General features: G+C 33.3%; 2 protein-coding genes across 3 annotated transcripts; both read right to left on the bottom strand.

Moving 5' to 3' along the window:
• Window positions 1–108: 108 nt before the first annotated feature.
• Window positions 109–21330, bottom strand: LOC148609827 (RNA-binding protein Ro60-like). Of its 2 annotated transcripts, none has more exons than XM_088541163.1 (2): window positions 21055–21330; window positions 109–2314 (listed from the first exon to the last, which is right to left on the bottom strand). In XM_088541163.1, the coding sequence occupies exons 1-2, from the start codon at window positions 21318–21320 to the stop codon at window positions 847–849; spliced, it is 1734 nt and encodes a 577-aa protein (XP_088397289.1). In that variant the 5' UTR covers window positions 21321–21330; the 3' UTR covers window positions 109–846. The 2 variants fall into 2 exon arrangements, with proteins under 2 accessions (XP_088397289.1, XP_088397290.1); XM_088541164.1 differs by lacking the exon at window positions 21055–21330 and adding an exon at window positions 6228–7525.
• Window positions 7663–11490, bottom strand: LOC148609828 (RNA-binding protein RO60-like). Its single transcript, XM_088541166.1, has 2 exons — window positions 11234–11490; window positions 7663–9151 (listed from the first exon to the last, which is right to left on the bottom strand). The coding sequence occupies exons 1-2, from the start codon at window positions 11479–11481 to the stop codon at window positions 7723–7725; spliced, it is 1677 nt and encodes a 558-aa protein (XP_088397292.1). The 5' UTR covers window positions 11482–11490; the 3' UTR covers window positions 7663–7722.
• Window positions 21331–21408: the final 78 nt, after the last annotated feature.

The following is a 21408-nucleotide window of genomic DNA, read 5'->3' as shown; positions in this document are numbered from 1 at the left end:
TTTATCTTGAATTCCTTATACAATGTATGCAATTTGCACTAGATAATGCTGCTGATGAGAGATCACATTTTGAAGTACGCGAACAAAGAACAAAAAAAAACAAAAACAAAAATGAATATTAATTTATTGGTATCTTTGTACTTAAAACAACGATAAAATAACAGTTTTTCATTAAAAATTTACTAATGGGCTGTGCACTAATTGTCTAGTCTATTCCTCTCCCTAGAAAATTATTTTCTGTGATAACGAGACTGTTAATTTTTGCATCGATGTTTTTTGCAGGTATTTGTCAATTGGTTGCAGTTTTCTCGGTGTGTGCTTTTCTTGGTAAGAAGCCTAGTAGCTATTGACCCGTGAACTTCAGACAATAGATAAAAACTACCTTCCATTGCCAATTTTTTCTATTGACTTCTTCCTTGTTCTTACTGATAGTTAATACAACTATTTTTACTTCTTTGTAAAACAATAAAGCATTATGTTCGGGATAGAGCGTATACATGAAGATTTTTTTTAAGCGAAACAATTAATCAGTCAGTAAAAATTTATAAATGTAATAGCTATAAAACTGCATCCTCCATGAAACATGAATATTTATTTTCTTTTCCAGATGACGAGGGTCAGACAATTGTTTTATCCTAAAATTCGTGGCCAGAATATACTAGTCCCCCATTTTGCCTAAGAATCAAATGGTTCTCCTATATATTATGGTGTGAGCATCACCGTTATCTATTTTCATCATGTTTGAATCAGGCTCATTTTACGTTTTCCTTATTTTGTGTTTCTCGCATTATTCAACATACACATAATTCTTTTTGATTCATCAAATTTCTTATAATGAGAACGATATTATGGTCGTCTTATAAAGTCTAGAATAACATTTAATGCCGCGGTATCGAATCCGACGACACTGAGCATGTACTGGTCATTGGAGTCGATAGGTTGTCCGTCTTTACTTGACAATGAAACGGCTACATAGCGTGCATTGTGTATGTTTGAAAACTGTCGATAATAACGCATGCAAGCTGATGGGCTATCTGTTCTAAAGGAAGTTGTCGTAGACAGGTATACAATGGCGTCATATTTTTCTCGTTTTTGTATGCACCAACGAACTGGTTGGGCCGAATCACTTGTTGAAGAAGAACTGGCCACTATAGCAAACCTTCGGGATAAACTTTCTAAATTATCGTTTGGTGAAATTGAGATTTCCTCTGTGGCATTGCTTACAACAGAGATAACTTTCAAACTGTTTTCTGTTTCTATCTTGGACATGTAAAGAGCCAAGGCAACTGCTGCGCCTCTTGCTGTGACGATGGGCATTCCAATGACATGGTTGAGCATGTTCGTACCATTGTCGATTGCCAGAAGTATCTTTTTGCCGGAGGGATTTGGTGTTGGAAAAGAAAGATAGAATGCTCTCTCCAGCGCCAAAGAAATTTTACCATTGACATCCCATCGTATAGGGGTTTCACTACTGAAGGCCTTACCGCATTTATAAACATTCCACGCTGTTAATATATTTAGAGGATGTATTCTCGCTTTTCGTAATCTATCTTGTTCTTGCAGTCTTTCGACTACGTGATTTTCTTCGAGAGAATCCGGCCTTAAAATCCCCACACTAGACATTCGTCCTAAATTCCGAATCATTGCACACATTGGCATCTGATAGACTAAAGCCTGCCAAATGGCTGGGGAATCCAGGAGGTTATTTGGTATGTGTTCTACTGCTAACTGGTGTTGACGAATTAGCTGTGCCAAACGAGCAATGTGCTCTCTTGTGCAGCGCTTTGCTTCCTCAACCGCTAATATGAAAATTTTAGTTTCATTAACAATGCCGTCTGAAACATTTGTACTACTAGTATAAAAATCTGCATATTTCCCTTCAATAAGATACTGAAGCACAAGACTGGTGTGGCTTGATTTAGGTTTAACATGCGCAAGCCTCAGAATATCCCTATGAGTGTAAGAATGTCGTTTTCGATATTTCGTACATTTTCGCACAAGACTCTTTGGATTGCTTTTGAAACGTTCCTGATTGTACCATTCTGACAAAGCTTTTCTCGTGGCTCTTCCCCAGCCCCCTCTAACTCCATTGCTCCCCTTTTTCGTTACAAATTTGACAAAAAGAAAAAGGTGCGTTGGGATCCGACAAATGTCTATTATAGCGTGATATGCAGCCTTTTTGGTTTGAATGTCATTAGATCTTGCACACTGCGACAAGGCGTACAGAAGGGTTGTTTGTCTTGGTGCACGACCCTCGTTGCTAATAGTTCTGATTAATTTTACAACTTCCTTTCCTTTACCGTCCGATATCAATCTGAAAGTAGAAATGACTCTTTTAAACTAGTGCAACTAAGTCTGTGTTTTAAGTATAATCAGCAGTGTTGATAAATATGTATTATATACACTTTCGTGTTAAGGCGATGAGTATAACGAGAATGGAATTGGTGAATATGTCAGAGACAACAACCATACCAGGATTAAAAAAAAAACATCAGCTCCAGCTGTATACATGACAGTTTCTTCTTTGAGGTGGAGCTTAGATTTTCTTCGCAAAAGTGCACATTGTGTATACTGAGCATGTTCATCGGCTATCTCATATTTAACAAGACACATAGCTGCAGTTCATGCAACGCTTTATTTTTGTGTGTTACAAATTCTCGAGAAATTCACATCACTACAAAACACGAGGCTCTCGAAGAGCGCAAATCGCTCACCAGGAAAACCATGCCCTATGAACTAAGAAAGTAAAGGTTTCATGCTTTTTTAAGTCATGTTTAACAAAAAATGCTGAAAAGAGCATAATTATTAAAGAATGCTGTAAGTTCAACTGAGTGCCTAAGATTCTGTTCAGTACTTCTCCGTTTAAGAATCGGGTATAATGTGTATATGGTGTGACACATGAGGAAGAAAAATTGATTGCATTATTTAAGTATTTATACCTCATAACCTCAAGAAATTACTGTTCCATTGTTTGTAAAGTTTGCCTTTATAATAATGTTAGTCAAATTTAGTTAAAATGTAAAATGGCGGGAAAATTATCCCGAATTTTTCCCTTATATAAGCAGTCAAAAAATATCTACGTCACAAATGCTTCAATATTTCAAATAGCTTTTCTAGATGTGTTTGAGTATGTTTGAGGCAAAAAAGATCAAATTGAGAAAAATGGTGCGCCACTCATTGCCTGATTCTTACACAGAATGTTTGAAATGACTTCAAAGTGCATTAACCCTATGCTCTGATATTCTACCGGGTCTGAGGGGGGCATAAGCCTAATATACATGGCTGAAAAAGAACATAAAATGAAGTTAAATCATGGCTATACAACATTTTCATCATCATCATCATTCAATTCAGGAGACCATGTTTACTATATAAACCAACAATCATTGAAATCAAAGCAAGTATAAAATAAGCAGCATGGAAAATGGCCGTCCAGAACACCATTCAACTTAAAATGCAAGCATGTTTCCTAAAAAAATAATTGGAATCAGAGCAATCAGTGAAAGTGATCGCCAAATTGCAGCCATTCTAAAAATGGCTTCCTAAAAATATCAATACTGCCTGACGTCTTAGAATATCATGTTTATATTATGAGTAGCGTTTATCTTCATTATTCTTAAATTAAGAGTAATCAAGGGAACCAAGGTTGTAGCAGCAATCAAAAGAATGCAATCCAGGAACAAAAACCAGAAATGGAAAACAGACATAGACAACAAAGAACACAAAGTAACTGAAATCATACATACAAAGTAACAACAGCAAATGAGTAACTCGGACTCCACCAAAAACTGGGAGCATGGACCAGGTGCATCGGTAGGGTAAGCGTCCTTTGCTTTTCTAGAAACACCCGCCGAGTTGCTCATAAAAATGTCAAGACCGTGGTAGACGAAAGAGGAAAGGAAAACTAAGAAACGCTGAACAAATCGGTTTTCATGGCGCAGATGGATACACCGACACGATCCACGAGTTCATGATGACGACCATAAAACTTCAATCTTGTAGCAATATAACCCTGTTCCAGAAGCCTATTTGTTAGAATTCTAGCGCGATACAAAAAGTCTACGTAGTTTCGGCATAACGTATGAGTTGTGATATGAGTCTGTTTAAACTATCCAATCTACTCAAAGACTTTGAACAGATGGAACAGGGAAACAAGTTTACTCCATGACAGGTCATTCACAACTGTTCCTTTTTTTCCGCGGGTTAAATATAGTTGAGGAAAAATAGCAAAAAAAAAGTATTTTTACCCCTATGTTCACTTTTTAGTAACAACGGCCATGTTATTCGGCCAATGAAAAATTTTAAACGATCACTTTATGCAGGATACCCTAGAACACTAGTATGTCAACTGCTAAAAGCAACATTTCTCGCATTTCAAGGGCAATAACTCTAAAAAGGAGTCGTCCGATAACTTTGATCCATTGCTGACATTTGTCGGCCTTATCATAATATAGTTCTATGCAGGATATCCCAAGGAACTTTCATATCAAGCTTGTGTGTTTGTATCTAATAGGTCAAGTTATGTCAGAGGAGACGATTTTTGAAAGAAAACAAATATTAAAAAGAGCAAAAAGACTGTCCAAAAAGGGCAATAACTCAAACATGGCTTAACGAATTAAAACGAAATTTTGTCTACAAATAGATCTCATCATACTAAACAATTTTACCCAGTCAGAATATGCGAAAAACTTATGTCTAACCCCAAAAAATAAATTTATGTGACCGTGGCCATGTTAACCTCTTAATCATTCATAGATGGTTCCTGTCAGAACTCCTGAAATCAATACCAGCCTTTCTTTTGTGGTATGGCACTTTTTGATACAAGTTAAAAGGAACCATTCACTTATGCATATTGCAGCTACAGCCGGCCCTGTTGTGTGAAGGTTTCTTCATCCATCGTTCATCAATAACCCATAGGTAGCCTTGAGTCGACATTTTTCATCCGCTGTTCCCGGCGGGGCTGTTGTCTCTTCGACTTATTCGCCATATCCACTCCTGTTATATGTGTTCATGTCCGGACATAAGAAAAATGCATGTTTCTGTAGCACTTTTTAAGCGGTTCAGGTCACTTAAACATCCCCTATTCTATTCTTAATTGTTATGAACCTCCCACGGTACAAATTAATACAGATACATTAAATACCCGGAAACAAAAAATCTGCTAGGACGCAGACGACGCATCATATCATGTGGTGAAATAAAAGAAGCAAAAAAGAAAACTAAAAGCCCTGCTTATCACAGAAGCCCCCGCGTCATTTGTTAGTAACGATTTTTTTTTATAGTAAATCAAATGTGTCTGTAAGAAATCCTTCCAAGACTTGTGATACTCAGGCTCTGATGGTTCAGTTCAATCCTTCCAAGACTTGCAATAACAAACTGTTCCAGTATCGTAACTCGAAAAAAAAATGGGGATCAATATGAGGATCAGAAATTCCTAAATATACGCATATCTACATATTGTATCCTGGCAAAATAGTGTCAGACTATTTGCGATGTGAAAAAGAGGACTGACGAACGGACTGACGGACACATAAAAAATGTTAATACCCCCAATAAAGAATCCCTAACTTTGTTGCTGGGGATATATTTCTGACAAAAACTAGAAAGTCTAACTATCACCCAGTTCAGTAATGTTTCATGAAAATCAAGATCCGATAACCTTGGACACAATCACTGTGTGTAGAAACATCCTGCAAAAAATATTTCAGATGAGGAGATTTTAAGCCATATAGCCCTATTTCTGATGAAAATGACTAAGTCTAACTTTCACCAATTTCCGAAATATTTCATGAAAATCATGATCCTATGACCTTGCACACCATCATTATATGTAGAAACATCCTGCAAAAAATAGTTTAGATGTAGTTCAAAAAACTGTATGAGGAGATAGCCGGACAAGCCATGATCTATATATTTCTGAATAAAATGACTAAGTGTAACTATCACCAATATCCGTAATATTTCACGAAAATCAAAATCCTTTGCCTCTGCACACCTTCATCATGTGTGGAAACATCCTGTAAAATATATTAGATGTAGTTCAAAAACTGTACGAGGAGATAGCCGGACAAGCCATGATCATGTGTAATCCGGACGCTGCGACAGACGGACGGACAAGGGGTAAACTAATATGTCCCCGACGATTGTCGCGGGGGCATAAAATGATGATAATTAAATTGGTAAATAGCACTAATAGACTGAAAGTTCTGATGGATAAAAGAACTTACCGGTCAAGACTTCTTGTGTATCTATTTATGTCTCCAATATTACGGTTATACTCTGCAAAATACACCCCGTCTTCCCTACCATATATCAAAAATCGACTTAAAAGTTCGAAATCACCAACTGACGATGCAGTCTCCATTATACACTGTCCAAATGATTATGCCGTCTTTGGGGGTAACTTTTTGTATATTTCTTGGTCGTTTTACTTCGTAACAACTGACAGAAGTGAACAACGAACGTAAATAGAAAAGGGGAATTTACCGGAAATATACAAACTATTGCAATGATATATTTTTATATTAATTAAGTAAAGTTTTGTTTGAATAGTCAATTGGTTAAATATTTGTTTGACTTTGATACTCTTGGTTTACATCTTTTTCAGTTCTCATTCTAAAATTAGTGTATGTATTTGTTAGTCGTTTGTTTCCCGATATACAATAGCAATGCCTCTGAATATTCATAAGAAGTGGTATTTATAGTTTGTAATGAAACCGATTAGTCCATCAGATCTTGGCGGCAACTATAAATTCGACTGCTGGTTTGTATTATCAAGATAGATCTTTATATTGAAAATCATACTCTTGTCAGTTCAATTGACACATTTTGTTTATGACATCAAATCAGAATGATCGGATAGCTGCAGGTTTAACAAACATATAACTGTTAATGAAAACCATACCCATATTTTTGGCGCACCCACGTGAAGTGGTAATTAGGAAATTACACCCCTGGGGGCCTATGCACATCCTTTCCAATAGCAATATGGAAATGGAAACAGGAAAATATCAAATATAAATAAAATTAAAAAAATATATTCATTGCAACATGTATAACAGTACGATTTATAAATGTAAGTAAACTGTCGTCGAAATTATCTCGGCTCCCATTTAATAGATTGATTTCAAATTTGATGTTTGGTTTTATTTAGACGCAGCATACGTTGTAAGCAGTTTTGAGTGCTGTCCGATTCAACTTCCTGTTTTGTGGGACTTGGCCGTTTTCGCATTTTAAGGAATGATAGAGACAAATCTAGGCACCCATTGAATGGATTGGTTTCGAATTTGGTATGTTACTTAATATAGATGGGACATACATTGTAAGCGACTTTGGTTGTTTTCCAATATTTACTTACTGTACATGTACGAGTCGGGCTATCCCGAACACGACAACTTCATTATTTATTTGATAAACCATACATATTTACATACATATCGATGAAGTTTACTAGTCAACAAGTTTACTAAATCTGTAGTTCTTTGGTATAAGGAACATTCGTTGTGAGTTCAGATGAAAATTTTCAAAACTAAAAGTATTTGATTAACAAGAATGCAAAGGGAAAAATGAGATTAGGAAAATATTTTGTCACATGTAATAATATGATAAATTTGATACTGTGACAGTGTAAGTTTCGGGCCGAAGATTTTGAGACAATACAAATAGAAGGCAGTTATTTAATGTCTATATTAGTTCTAACTTTCCATGCAAACGAACAGAACTTTAAAACTCCCCCTTGACAAAGTTTGCCATTGCCTTTGGAGCTTCCGTGTCGAACCCAACGACGTCCATCATAAATGGATCGTTAGGATCTGCTATTGAAAACCCTGTGCTGGCCATTCCGACGACAATAAGGCGAGCATCGAAAATCTTCGCATATTCACGATACTGCTTGAGTGCCTCTGATGGATGCATTTTACCGTGATATGTCTCAGAGTCGGTATACACGATGAAAACATCGAATTTCTTTTTATTTTCAATAGCATACATCATTGGCATGGAACAGTCTGTACCACTGAAGGGTAAATATGTACACTTTTTAAGGACAGTTTGTAATGTATCTTCTTTAGTTATTTGTAGTTTTGTGTGCCCCCTTGAAAAAGCAATAACCTCGTAATTACTTTCGGTCTTCGCTGTCAAAAGCATCATTGCTGCTGAAGCTTCAAAAGCTTCTATTGCTGCTGCCCCAATTACGGGGCAACGCATAGAGCCGCTAACATCAACTGCGAGGAGATAGCGCTTACCAGTTGCTGGGACGTATTGAAATGATTTGTAGAAAGATGTCTCTAATGATTTAGTGATTTTCTCATTTACCGTCCAGGATAAGCTACCTTTTTTGCCGTGACCTGTCTTGTACTGATTCCAAGCTACAAGAAGGCTAAAAGGGTGGATCCGAGCAGACTTCAGAATTTCCGAATTTTCTAGCTTAGAACATACCAAGTTTTCGCCGAAAGAATCAACATCAAGCAGACCTAAGTTGGACATTTTCCCAAGGTTTCGAATAGTAGCAGTCATGGGCATCAGCCGAAGTAATGTGTCCCATATTTCTTTCGAATTCAAAAGACTAGTCGGAACATGTTCACGAACGAGTTGATGTTCAACAATCAAAGCTCTCATTTTTTCGATGTCAGCCTTTTTGCATTTCTTTGCTTCTTCAACGGCATCTAAAAAAGTTTTAACATCAACGATTGACTGGTCTGTGTGATAGTCGACAAGTGCGCTTTCCATATCTTTAACAACGTATTTCAAAATGAAACCGATTTTGTTATCTTCCGGTTTAACATGTGCCAATCTAATGACATCGCGGTGACTCCATGAGTGACGGGTTTGGTATTTCGTTACAAGATATGCGAGTTTCTTCGGATTCTTTGAGAAATTATTGTACCACTTTCCTATAGCGACCCTGTGAGCTCTCCCCCATCCCGTTCCTGCACTTTCACCTTCGCAATACTTAACGAACTCAAACAAATGTGTAGGTATACGACAAACACTGCTAAGAATTTTGTATGCAGCGGCTTTGGTTTTCGGTTCGTTGCATCTTGAACATATGGCTAGAGCGAATAACGTCGGTCCTTGTTTACAAGCTCGTCCCTCTATGCTCACTTTGTAAATCAGGTCAACCACTTCTAGGCCTCGTCCTTCCATGATAAGTCTGAAATGTAAATATATATTAAAGATAACATATGATACTAGAGACGATTAACCTCCAACTCAATCGTAATGTATTTTCGATTACAGTCTCACCACCAAATTAAATGTACTTAAAATTCTCAAATTCTGTAATTTGAGGTCACGCTTCCAATTAACTATTACTAAGAAAACTGTGGATTAATTGTTAATATGATATCATGGTCACAAATACAAAATACTATTGTGCCCAACCAATTTAAAAAAAAAAATTCGGACTAAGTATTCAGTCATTCGTCATGTTCACCAGATCTGAGGTTTGTTTTTCAAACAAATAACCTACCTAGCCTCATCTTTATGGAATTTTGTTAAAGTGTAAAGATTAATGTGATTTCAACTTTCTCTGGAAGTTGATGAAACAATGAAATCTGTAATTATATTTCCACAGTTGAACAAAACCAAATAGGATAATTAAAAGGATACTTTAAAACTATGATTAATAATGGTTATAATTACATAGTATTAAAAATCTTAACATATAGTTTTTTCCGAGTTGCGGATTTTTAAACACTAATTGTCAACTTTTCATTTTGATCTTGTAATATTGCAGGAACATCTAATCTCAAATGCTTCAAAATTTTGCCTACAAAAGCTAATACGTCAAACTTTTCTAAACTGGCAAAACACGTTTGAGTACCAGTACGTGTTCTGAAACTACTCGTTTTATGTGTACACAAAATTGTAGATAACTGATGCCACATAATTTGATGTCCAGGGGTGGGTTTCTCGGAGCTATCTTAGGGATAAGACGTGTCCTAAGACTAGGATTCGTCTCTGTCGTAAGTCGTGTTCTTGAGGCTATCATAAGTTAAGACGAGTCGCAATTTTCATCCTAGCTTCAAGGCTCAACCTTACATTGTCATAAGATGATCCTAACTTCACCCTAAAGTTGGTTTTTGGACGTGACTTTGGACATATCTCAGGACAGCTTCGAGAACCCCACACCAGGTAAATATATAATTGTTAGCGTAACAGAATAAACAAAATGATACAATTGGATAAAAAAAATCGCAGTTAAATTTACATTATTAAGTAAAATAAAAGTATCATTTTTTAATTATATAATTTGCCAAAGAGATTTTTAAAATTGCAAATAACATACAATAACCACACCACGCAGCTAATGTAATAACATACAATAACCACACCACCCATCTAATATAGCACAAAAATAATAACAAATATAAATTTACCTATATTCTGGTGCAAAAGAATCATTAATTTATTGGCGCAATTGTACTATGGAAATCGAAAAGCAAACTCGCGAAAAAAAGAGTACTGGCGTAAAAGAGTTGTGGCGCAAAAGGAAAAGTCCCATTTCAACAACCCGAGTATATTTTCTAGGAAAAAATCATGAAATGGTATAGACTTAAAATCATTTAAAAAAAGGGAAAAATGAAACCTTAGGAATACTATATCTTGATTTTTTTAAATGTCCAATATGAAATCCCCGCTGCTTCTTCAGTTAGTAAGATTTAATCCATCTTACTTTTTATTGCTTACCTAATTAAGTCATGTTTTTTTGAAGGAATTTTATGGTGACAAAAATCGATCACTTTTCTAAAATCATTAACTACAGATTAGTGTTCATATATTTTCCCATTGCATTTATGTAATATCCCCGTTACACGTTTTATATTATTTCCCCATTACATGTGTTTATGTTATTTCAATCACTTATTATTCAATGTTGTTGACTTTTGTGACAAAGACTTAAATTTTGTCTCACAAAATTGAATTTTGTCTAAAAAAAAATGATTTAGTTATTACAAAATGAAGAGATCATAAAACTAGTCTGTGTAACATAGTTTTGTACTACAAAAATGATTTTGTTGTGAAGGAATTCAATTTTGTGTACACAAAATTGATTTTGATTACAAAAAAATCAAGTCCCATTCGGCGCCCCGTAGTCATACGAATTAATTTAATCCACGAGAGGAAAAGAGATAATATTTTGTTTTAACAATTGTATAAAATGAATGAATTAATTTTAAAGATCCGATCATAAAATCGTCATCACATCAACTATTTGAATAGCGATTTGTACCTGTCTATACAACGGACATTTTCCCGTTTCAAGTCCACCTCTTTGGCATAGTAAGTCCCACCTTCGGTCCCCAAACACAAGAACCTCAACACACGAGTTAAGTCTGATACTTTGTATACAAAGCCACCTGTACTGTTTTCGACTTGGTCGTAAGTAAGTTCGGTGCCTTGATCGACAGAATCACCCATAGGTTGTATAAAGAATTCATCACTGTCGATTTGCATTTGTGCATGCAGCTCTGAATCCATTTTAAATATGAAATATTGTTTTGAATAGTACGCAATAAATACGAAATAATTTATTGCGTACTTTTATTTCTTCTTATTTTGCGTTTTAACTTCTAACAGAAATAACTTTTGGAATGAAGTGTACACTCCTTGTTTCTATTTTTAGATTAGGGAATTTCCACGGATATCATCGACTTGAAGAACTCAGCAGTGAAGACTTTGTTTAACTATTTATCTTCTTTAAATATCTTTATATAAGAAAAAGTATAAAAAGAGGCAATTTTTATAATAATATATAATTGACATACATACAACTACAGTAGACATTTTTAACAAGTTCTATTGATTGTTGTATCGGAAAATTAAATTAATGTAATTTATATGACTTTATTTCATATTTATAAATCCAATATTTTAGATTCTGATTCTGACACATAAGAAGTTAACTAAAGAGTAGAATTTTGGAGATTAAAATAATTTATGGATCGAAAGTGGGGATTTTAGTATTTTAAAATAGAAAAGAGAAACGGTGTAATAAAACTCGAGGGAAAATCTCAAAGGTATTTTTTGTTTGTTTTATAGTAACCAAAATAAATTTGGCGCTAAAATGCAATACTTTCGTCATGTATTGGATTTGCTAATTTAACTACCAGTACAATTCATTACTAAAGTGATTGCGCTATTCAACGCATTCCAGCTGAATCAGAAATTTACTATTATTTTGAAGATAAAAAAATGGCAAGTTCTCAATATTTTAACTAACAATAAAAACTGTCATCTGTGGTAAGGGACACAATTCGAATCTAAAATTTATCAGTACTGAATCATTTCTAGTGCTAGAACAAAAAATATCAGCTTCGACCATTTTGGATTTAGTAAACTAGGAATAACTTTAAATATTATTGAAAGGACGAATGGGTGCATTGAGGAATGTATGTTTTACTAAGTTTGAAAAATCTTAAAACGGAAACACATTTTATTATTTTAAATTCCACATGAGATGGTAATCATTCTATTTGCATTATATAGTGTCCAGAATATACCTCTATCCAGCATTTTTACTTTGTCTATTCATTGATAAAATGAATACTTTTATGATATATTTTTTTTCATCATGCTGAGCTGGGCACTGTCATTTTTTTACACTGAAGTCTTATTAACATTAAATGTGATCAGACATGAAGTGATATATTATTAGAATCACTTGAAACAGGAATTGTCTTTAAAAAAGATAGCCGACGCATATTCTCTCTCTGTTAATACCAAATCTGATTAAGATTTTATTTGGTGAACTGGTTGATCACTGTACTTCATGTATATTTCGTATTTTAATTATTTTATTGGTTCAACTATTTGCAACTATTCAATATATGAATTAAAAATTATTAAATATGTAAAAGTCATCGAAAATATTCCGGACACTAATGCCCCCAATGGAACCTTAAATTTCACGGTTATTACCACATTTGTCCATTGAAATGCGAGATTGTAAGCTTCATCGGTTAGATTGATATCACGTAATGCTAAAGCGAACTCAAAACCGACTGCATCGGTATAATGTATTTAAGTCAATTTGACTTTCTAATCAGATGATATACAGGTAACAGTTTACTATATTTTTATTTGAAAAATGGATAAATATGGGAGTTATCTTTATCGCACATAATTCATGGAATACTAGAAAAGAAATAAAATAAAAACAACATGTCGAATTAATGTATCACGATTACATTCGGTTTTCTCTGAGACACACATTAAGTGAAATCAACGTGTCGAATAATGCCGAACGAACCTATATATATAGAAATGAGTTAAATAGAAGTGACAATACTTTACACTTTACTAACTCCTTTATAGCCTTTGTCAAACATGAAGTAATATAAAAAGGCTGTTGTTTCTCAAATTGAAAAACCTTCTCGACTTCCATAATTTCAATTAGTAGCAGAGAACCCTTCCACACGGTTATCAATTTCAACTTTAAAAAATGTTGTTTGGTATATGTATTTTTTTTGCAATTTGTTCTTGCGATGTCGTATTGAAATGGGTTGGAATAAATCAGAAAGTATCGCCTGTATCATGTCTTCTGTTAATAGACAATCACAACAGTATTGGAGATAGATGACTGGCGATGTAGTAAAATATGTATTGTTAAAACGCTAGTTCTTACTTTCTTTATAAATATTTCCCCCAAAAATATAAAAAGGACAAGGCGAGAAAAAAATGTTATTCACCTTACTTCTGTGTGACACGGTGGGCAGATATAAGCTATTCCGTTTTTGTATATTAAAATAAGCAACGACTGTTTTCAAAAGCAAGGTAATTTGAAAAAATTGTCAAAATTACCTTAGTAAAGCTCTCACTTTAAATATGCATTATAGTTGGTCCTCAATTTTATTTACTAGTAAAACTTCAGCTATTCGAACTAGGGTCATGTTCGTGTATATAGAGGTTTTTTGTTTCTTGACAAGCTACATAAGTGGTTCGATAGAGTCTTACCGTATCGAAGCGATTACAGCAGTCATTTTTGACTTCGTAAGATTTTCATGACGAATTTGACACCGTAACAGCAGACCCTGACGTGCCCATACTCTTCAAGTTGCGCAACATCCGATTTTTCTAATTTTTTCGCCACACGTTTCCATGTCTATATATTTCTGGTTGTCCTTAGTCACTAAACTTACTACACAAGAGATGACTAAAAGATATGCATGTCTAGTATTAAGTAGAAATATCTTTTTTTTTGTGAAAAACCACCCTGATTCTAACGAAGCATACTCAAAGGCTAATGTCTAAAAATCAGGCAGGAGTGATTCATCATATCTCAGAATAATCAACGAAACTGTTCAAATACATTTGTTACCTCCTAAAACAACTCTCCCGATGTTCATTTCCTTTGATCTGCAGTATCCTGAAATATTTTTTGACTGGTTATAATGTGAAAATCCTTGCTGGAAATTTTCCCGTATTTTTCTGTAGTAGAACGCAACAAAATTTTAAGTGTAAATATCTCCAGTGGGTAGCTTCCATATGCACTTAAATTTTTTAATACAGTTTCCATGAGGCCTACTTAAGGATTTGAAGTCAAAAATATTTGGGAATAATGCTCGATTCACTATATCATAAGCTTCACTTGAGCTGCACTTAAAATTGTTGGAATTTCTGGAATACCGAGAACACCGGAATATATATATATAAAATCAGGTGTCACATATGTATATGTGACAGTTCCAAAATCGTTTGGAATTTTTCAGACCTTAATATGCTTGCGTTATATTCCCGGTATCAAACATGATCCGATGGAGTAGTGCAGCGAATAGAGTCGTCACACTTAGAGACGTATACATATTAATTCGAAATCGAAACTAAACGAAAATCGTGATGATTTTGACTTTCCAGTTGTAAACTTTTCCTTGCTAAGTGATGATATACCATGTCCAGCCTATAACATGTCCAGCCTATGGATAATACATTTCATAGTTAGTATCTTTCTGTCGTGCATGTAATTTGTTTCTTGAGTTTGTTAATAGTGAGAATACTGCCAAATATATTTCTATGTCCTGGTCATGTTCACATTTCTACAATTGTTACTTTATTGTCGGCTTCGTCGGATATAAGGTTTTTATTTCTCTGTTATACAAGACGTCTCCACTAAGATTTCCCGTCTCACCGCATTGAAAATCTACGGAAACTAACGTTTATTAGGTTTTACTTACTTGCAACATGATAGACCGCTGGCGGAGCTTACCCTACCTGGGCACCTGATATCACTCACAGTTTTTTTGTTGTTGTGAGATTTTATATTGCAAGTGCTTTAGTGTTTTGTGATTTTCTTTTTGTATTTATGCCGTCTTGTTTACTATAGTCGGAGTTTTATGTAATATACATTATTATATATATGTTGTATCTGAATTCTCTTTCAGTATTTTTTGCAGATATGCTAATTACGTTGACATTTCACAGATGTACAAAGTAAAGCTAATAACAAAATTACTAATAGCCATATACCGGGCGAGAGACAAATAGGTTACATGGCTAAAGGAAAAAAATGGCCACTATATTTCCTGACTTGGTACATGCGTTTCAAATGAAATGGTGGTTTAATCAGGTTTCATGGCCTGCCAAACCTGCTTTTTGTACCGGTCATAGGAGTTCCGGTGGAAATCTATGTGGTGAATGCACACAAGAGTCAAAATAAGAAGCGATCTCGGAGTTAGACGATACTGTTCTGTTGTTACAGAATAACTTGCGATTAGTTCTTTATAGACAACGTTTATGAAAATCGACATCACTAGTGCAGGCTCCAGTACACTTACTCAACTGTGAAATGTAAGCACCGTATGTAGGAGAAGATGGTTTATAACAGAAGTTAATTATTTAGAATTGAAATTGTCTCTCTAAACATAATACCTATTAATTAGGTGACCAATGGATTTTAAGTTCGAGTTGTATGTCCTAAATTGAGGAAGCAGTGTCGGTTACATCATTAACTTCCAGTTCTTAGGATATATTTATCCATGACGTGGATAAACTAAGTCAGTGTATTTGTTAGAAAAATACTGACCGAACAGGACTCTGAAGGAGAAGAACTCTTAAGATTAGAGGAATAAATCGACAAGCGTAATTGGTTTCCATTGCAATTAAATTGCATTAAGTAAGTTAACCCCAACACGATACCAAAAGTGTCAAGGCGGTCGACCGTTCACACCAAATCAAAACAAACGGAAAAGAAAATGCTAGTTGTATAAAGTAATATATACATGGAAATACTTACAGCAAGATATTATAAACATACAGACAAAATGCATAATCATTTCTATGTATTAACTTTTTTTTATTAAAAAAATAAAACTGTTATTTTTTAAGACCTTCTTTTTTTGCAAATCCAGCATTTGTTCAAAATCATTAATAGTTCTTTACATATCATATATGTTGCTGAATGATTATGATTTTTAATCTTTCTCATTCAAGCACTTATTTACGCTAGTGCTCTTAACACGGAATCGCAGAAGATTGTATAGGTTGAAATAAAAAAAATGTGGGAATGTTGGTGCATCCGCTTAAGTAAAGCAAATTGAAACAAAATCATGCACAATCTCAAAGCTAATAGCAATTGAGAGTATAAAAAGAAACTGGTACTTCAAAGCAGAATTTCAAATAAAGGACAGAAGTGACAGGGTTATCACAAAAGGTCTTCATAATAGTCAAGATGGATTTTCAATTGTACATTTACTGTGTAGACAAAAAATCAAACGTGGAATTTCAATTCATGAAAAGATACGAGAATTTTAAATATCTTTTTCATGAATCCAATTTTTTTCATTATTCTCATACACAGAGAGGATGTGCCAATTTTCAAAAAGCTTTATCACATTGTATATCAATTTTTTTTTCTTTTCTTTTAAAAATTGTCATGCACCCATTTTGTAATTATAAGTCGACTTGTCGGAGAGTATTATTTAATCTGGTTCCCTGGTCTATATCATATGCGACCCTAGGATCGCTATAATATATATTGGAGAGAAACTTGTGGAACGGAATTATCACCGGGCTGTCATGTGTTAAGTATTATTGTACTCATGTATACACTTACATTGTTTATTTTCTATTTGATTAGAAAATTTGTTTCTGTAGACTGGTTTGTAATTGTGAATCACAATACACAGCAATGTGATGAAATGATATTGAAACGTAATATTTTCAATATTAATTAAATTCATGGATTTGGTTCATAATAAGATTATCAAAACAACAACTATTAACTTTGGACGTCACAATACTTATGACATTCAGACGTAATGACAAAACTGAAAACAAATGGAGGAACACAAATATGTGGAAAAGGGATTGGAAAGGAAACTGAAAAACGGCCTATCATGGCCGAAATATTTTTTTTAAATTTGGGAAAAACACAATTATATACCAAAGTAGCATTCCCTTAGGAATGTTAAAACAGTTAAATAAAATACCAGAAACAATAGAACGGAAATGTATAGTTCGTAAAGTAAGCATTGGACTTTAAAGAAAGAACTTTGATTCGCTGATTTAAACGAAACTATATTTACTATATCCAGATGAAAGGAGTGATGCTACAGTTAATGCGAACAAAAAGTTTGATTTGTTTCAATATTGATGAACAAAAAGGAAAAGGAAACAGATGATCCAGATAGATATGAATGAACACGCATAAAAAAGAATAAAAAAGTAGATCTTACAAAACACAATTTTACTAATATCTTATAACAGTTAAACATACGACAGTATTTTTCCTTTGCTCCTTGGAATAATATCCAGACCGTTGTTGTGTGTAGAAAAAAAGAAAGTAGTTGAATTAAAAATGAATAAAAGTTACTTAAATTTGTGTTTCAAGGTATTATTCACCTATCGATATATTCCGCATTTTCTCTCTTCAACTCTTTCTTATTGCTTTAAAATAAAACCCCTTCTTTTCCCAAACTCGAGTTGAGTCAGTAACATTTAACACGCACTATAATCCATTATTACTATCATTAACTCTCAAACTACCAGTTCATATCTATCAGATTGCATACGGTTCAGTAATTGGTTCATTTTAAAGCTATCGTTTAAATATAGAAATGGGTTTCCCAACTCAAAACAAATTCCCCTGTTCCTCAAATACATTACAACTATACTGTATTATATTATAGACAAAGTATTTACATTACGATTGAAGGCATTCAGGATTATTTCTAAAATAATTTAACTTTAACCCGGAGCATGTGTATTTTTGCTTATATACGAATCATTGAAACCGGATAATTTTTTAACATGAACATGACATAACATATTTTTTTGTTAATATAAAAAAATACTATGATGCTCATGTATTTTAAATTCGAATACTCTGCAACTATTTATTTGCAAGCGAAATAAACAACACCGAAAGTGTTAAAAAAGATTTGATCAAATCATTATTCGTGCACCAAAATCTCAAAGTATATGAAATTATGAGGAGATTAACATACATCTGCTTCTCAATTATTAAGGAAAGAAAACAAATACTCTTCCAACTTGATTGAGATTATTTCTTCATAGACCGGAAAAAATATAACAGCCATTCCTTAATTACTAATTTGTTTGGGAAAGACTCATTCAAAAAATGAAGTAGGAAAAAAAAAACCCAAAACAATCTAGTCTTTCAAACCATGTAAAATTCACATAGTTTTTTATGACATTCGGAAGGCAGGTTCAAGCTTATTTATGTCATGATAGTAGTTAAATTGCTTACTACTGTAAAGTAATCTAGAACAAAATAAATTTATGAGGGTTTTTTTTGCATAAGGTTTAATTTAAAACCTTACTCATTAATTTTACAAACAATGATGCTCTGTTGCATCCATACTTCAAATCATGTCTTATTTCTAATATATTAGTAAGAACGCACATTTGTTTTGCACAACTGACATGAAACATGAACCTTCTTTTATAAATTCAAAAAAATCAGACAAGTGGATTTTTTAAAAGAAGAATATGAAATACACTGGTTCCCACAATAAATATTGACCGGTCCCTCAAAAACTACAAAAATCAAGAGATACTGACAAGGAATATTACATAGTAACTAATCTTAACTTATGTATAATGTGTTTCCATCCATACATTATTAATCAAAATATAAAGCACCTCTTTCTGATATTTTGTATTGAAAGAAAACATGTTCGGTTTACCTCTTATGCATTTGAAATACAATGCAAGTTCATAAAGTGTTTATTGTATCTATCTTGAATGCATTGAATAAGTGATGGGTATATAAGCCTCTAGTCATATACGTATTTCACGCACTCAATTCCAGAGTCAATTTATTAAAATCGTTCATGTAACAACGTGTACCATACTTGGCATAAAAAAATAAAAATAAAAAACAAAAACGAAAACAATAAAAACAGCAAAGCAATGCAAACAAAACATTATCAGGAAGAAAACAATCACAAATTTAAAAAAAAACCTACTAAATATATCTGAATTTCTCATAATTATATAATTCAGAATAAAAAAAAAATCATTTCATACTTCTATGTATATTTATGTATAAGAACAACAATTAAACCGTTTTAAAAATGACATGAAAAACTGATATGAAAAGACTATCATCCGCATTTCCAGATAGATTCACAATACACACAACGTCGGGACCTTTTGGAACTTACAATATTTTTCGACAAAGAAATGAAAATTCCAATCTGTTTCATTTATTAAACAAAACACAGAATGTGTGTCACAGAGAAATATATATTTTTTTTTATTTTTAGAGGTTTAGTTTAACATAGATAAAAAGAACCAAATTAAACAACAAAAACAAAACTTATAGACCTCTATGTCATTCAATAATATGCTGTACAAATTTACAGTGATTGAGTATACACCTAGTATAATCATAAACATATATTGTAACACTTCATTGCAAATCCCACGACTTTTATTCCGAATTCATTACATTAATTAGTTAAAAAGCCGGTAAAACATAGAAAGGAATAAATTGTTCTATCCATATTGAAATTATGGTTTTTCACAAATAAATGTAAAATGGAAATAAAACGCTCAAAACACGAAAATCCAGTCTTAATTCTTGTGAAATGCAAAGGTTAAATGTTAGAATATTTCATATTTGACAAATCCTTAACCACCCCGATGTTTCTTTTCGGGGGGGGGGGGTTCTAATATATAATTGAATTTGCTTTTCCTACTTAATGTTGGTTTGATGTTTAGATACCCCACAGAAGATCAATAGAACTGAATAAAATAAAAACAAAATACAAAAGTCCTAAAACAAATCAAAACAGATAAACATACACAAACACGAAGCCTATAACTCATACAAAATGAATAGCTAAATGGCAACATAAAGCAAACAAAGAAGAAACAAAGAAACTAAATTTAACAAAAAATATTTTTTGTATCGTACGTAAGGAGAGTCGATATTCACGGTTTAAGTATATTTTTACCGAATATTGGTCACATGTATTTTTTAAGGAAATATTTCTTTGTAGATTTAATTATAAATGACTTTATTTAATATACTTCCATAGCTATGTAATACGCCATTTTAAACTTAAAAGCTTTTAACATAAACATGAGAAATAAGCTTGAATCTTCCCACAAGACAATTTATAAATATTATTTCTAAAGTGAAAGAACAAATATTATAGTAAAGTATGTTTTGCTGTGTTAAGATTGTTTAACCTGGATATTATTGTATTGATAGATAAAGAAACATTCGTACTGGAACTGCATGACCATGCATCATTTTCACTATTTGAAACAGTGGTTGTCACCAATAAAATGAAACAGCTTACAAAACGGTAAAAGATGCCTTGCACATTACATTTAAGTTTTGATGTTCTTATGGGCTAAATACAATTACCAATTTGGAACAATACAAATATAACGTAACACATATAATAAACCAAAATAATTCAAGTATTGATATGATCTTTTTAATTAGTTACAGACGTGTCATAAGATCTTTCCCTATCCTAAATAAAATGTCAAAAATGTTTTTCGTACAACTGCTAGAAATGTTATATGTGTTTCTGATATAAGAGAAACAAATCATTTGTGGTTAAATGTGTTATTTACCTATCGATACATTCTGCGTTTTCTCTCTTCAGCTCTTTTTCTTTGCTATAATATGTACCTTTTTCTGTTCCCAAACAGAGAAATCTCAAAACTCGAGTTAAGTCAGTAACTTTGTACACATAGCCCCCTTCATTGTTTTTGACCTGATAGTAAGTCAATTTGTCATCTTGGGGAATTATTTCCATTGCTTGAAACGAAGAAAATTCGTCATTTGACGTGTTTTCATGTTCACAAAAAATATCCATTTCATCCATTATATCAACCATTAAGACCAACACTAATACCGATTCATTCGTTCATTTATATATCCATAACATGAAACGCATGTCAATATTTCAGATTACACCATTGGTT

This window comes from Perna viridis, chromosome 8, assembly GCF_037379345.1.
Source record: "Perna viridis isolate PV_CMFRI_1.1 ecotype Kerala chromosome 8, ASM3737934v1, whole genome shotgun sequence".
Lineage (NCBI taxonomy): Eukaryota > Metazoa > Mollusca > Bivalvia > Mytilida > Mytilidae > Perna > Perna viridis.
This window is presented reverse-complemented; position numbering and strand designations above follow the sequence as displayed.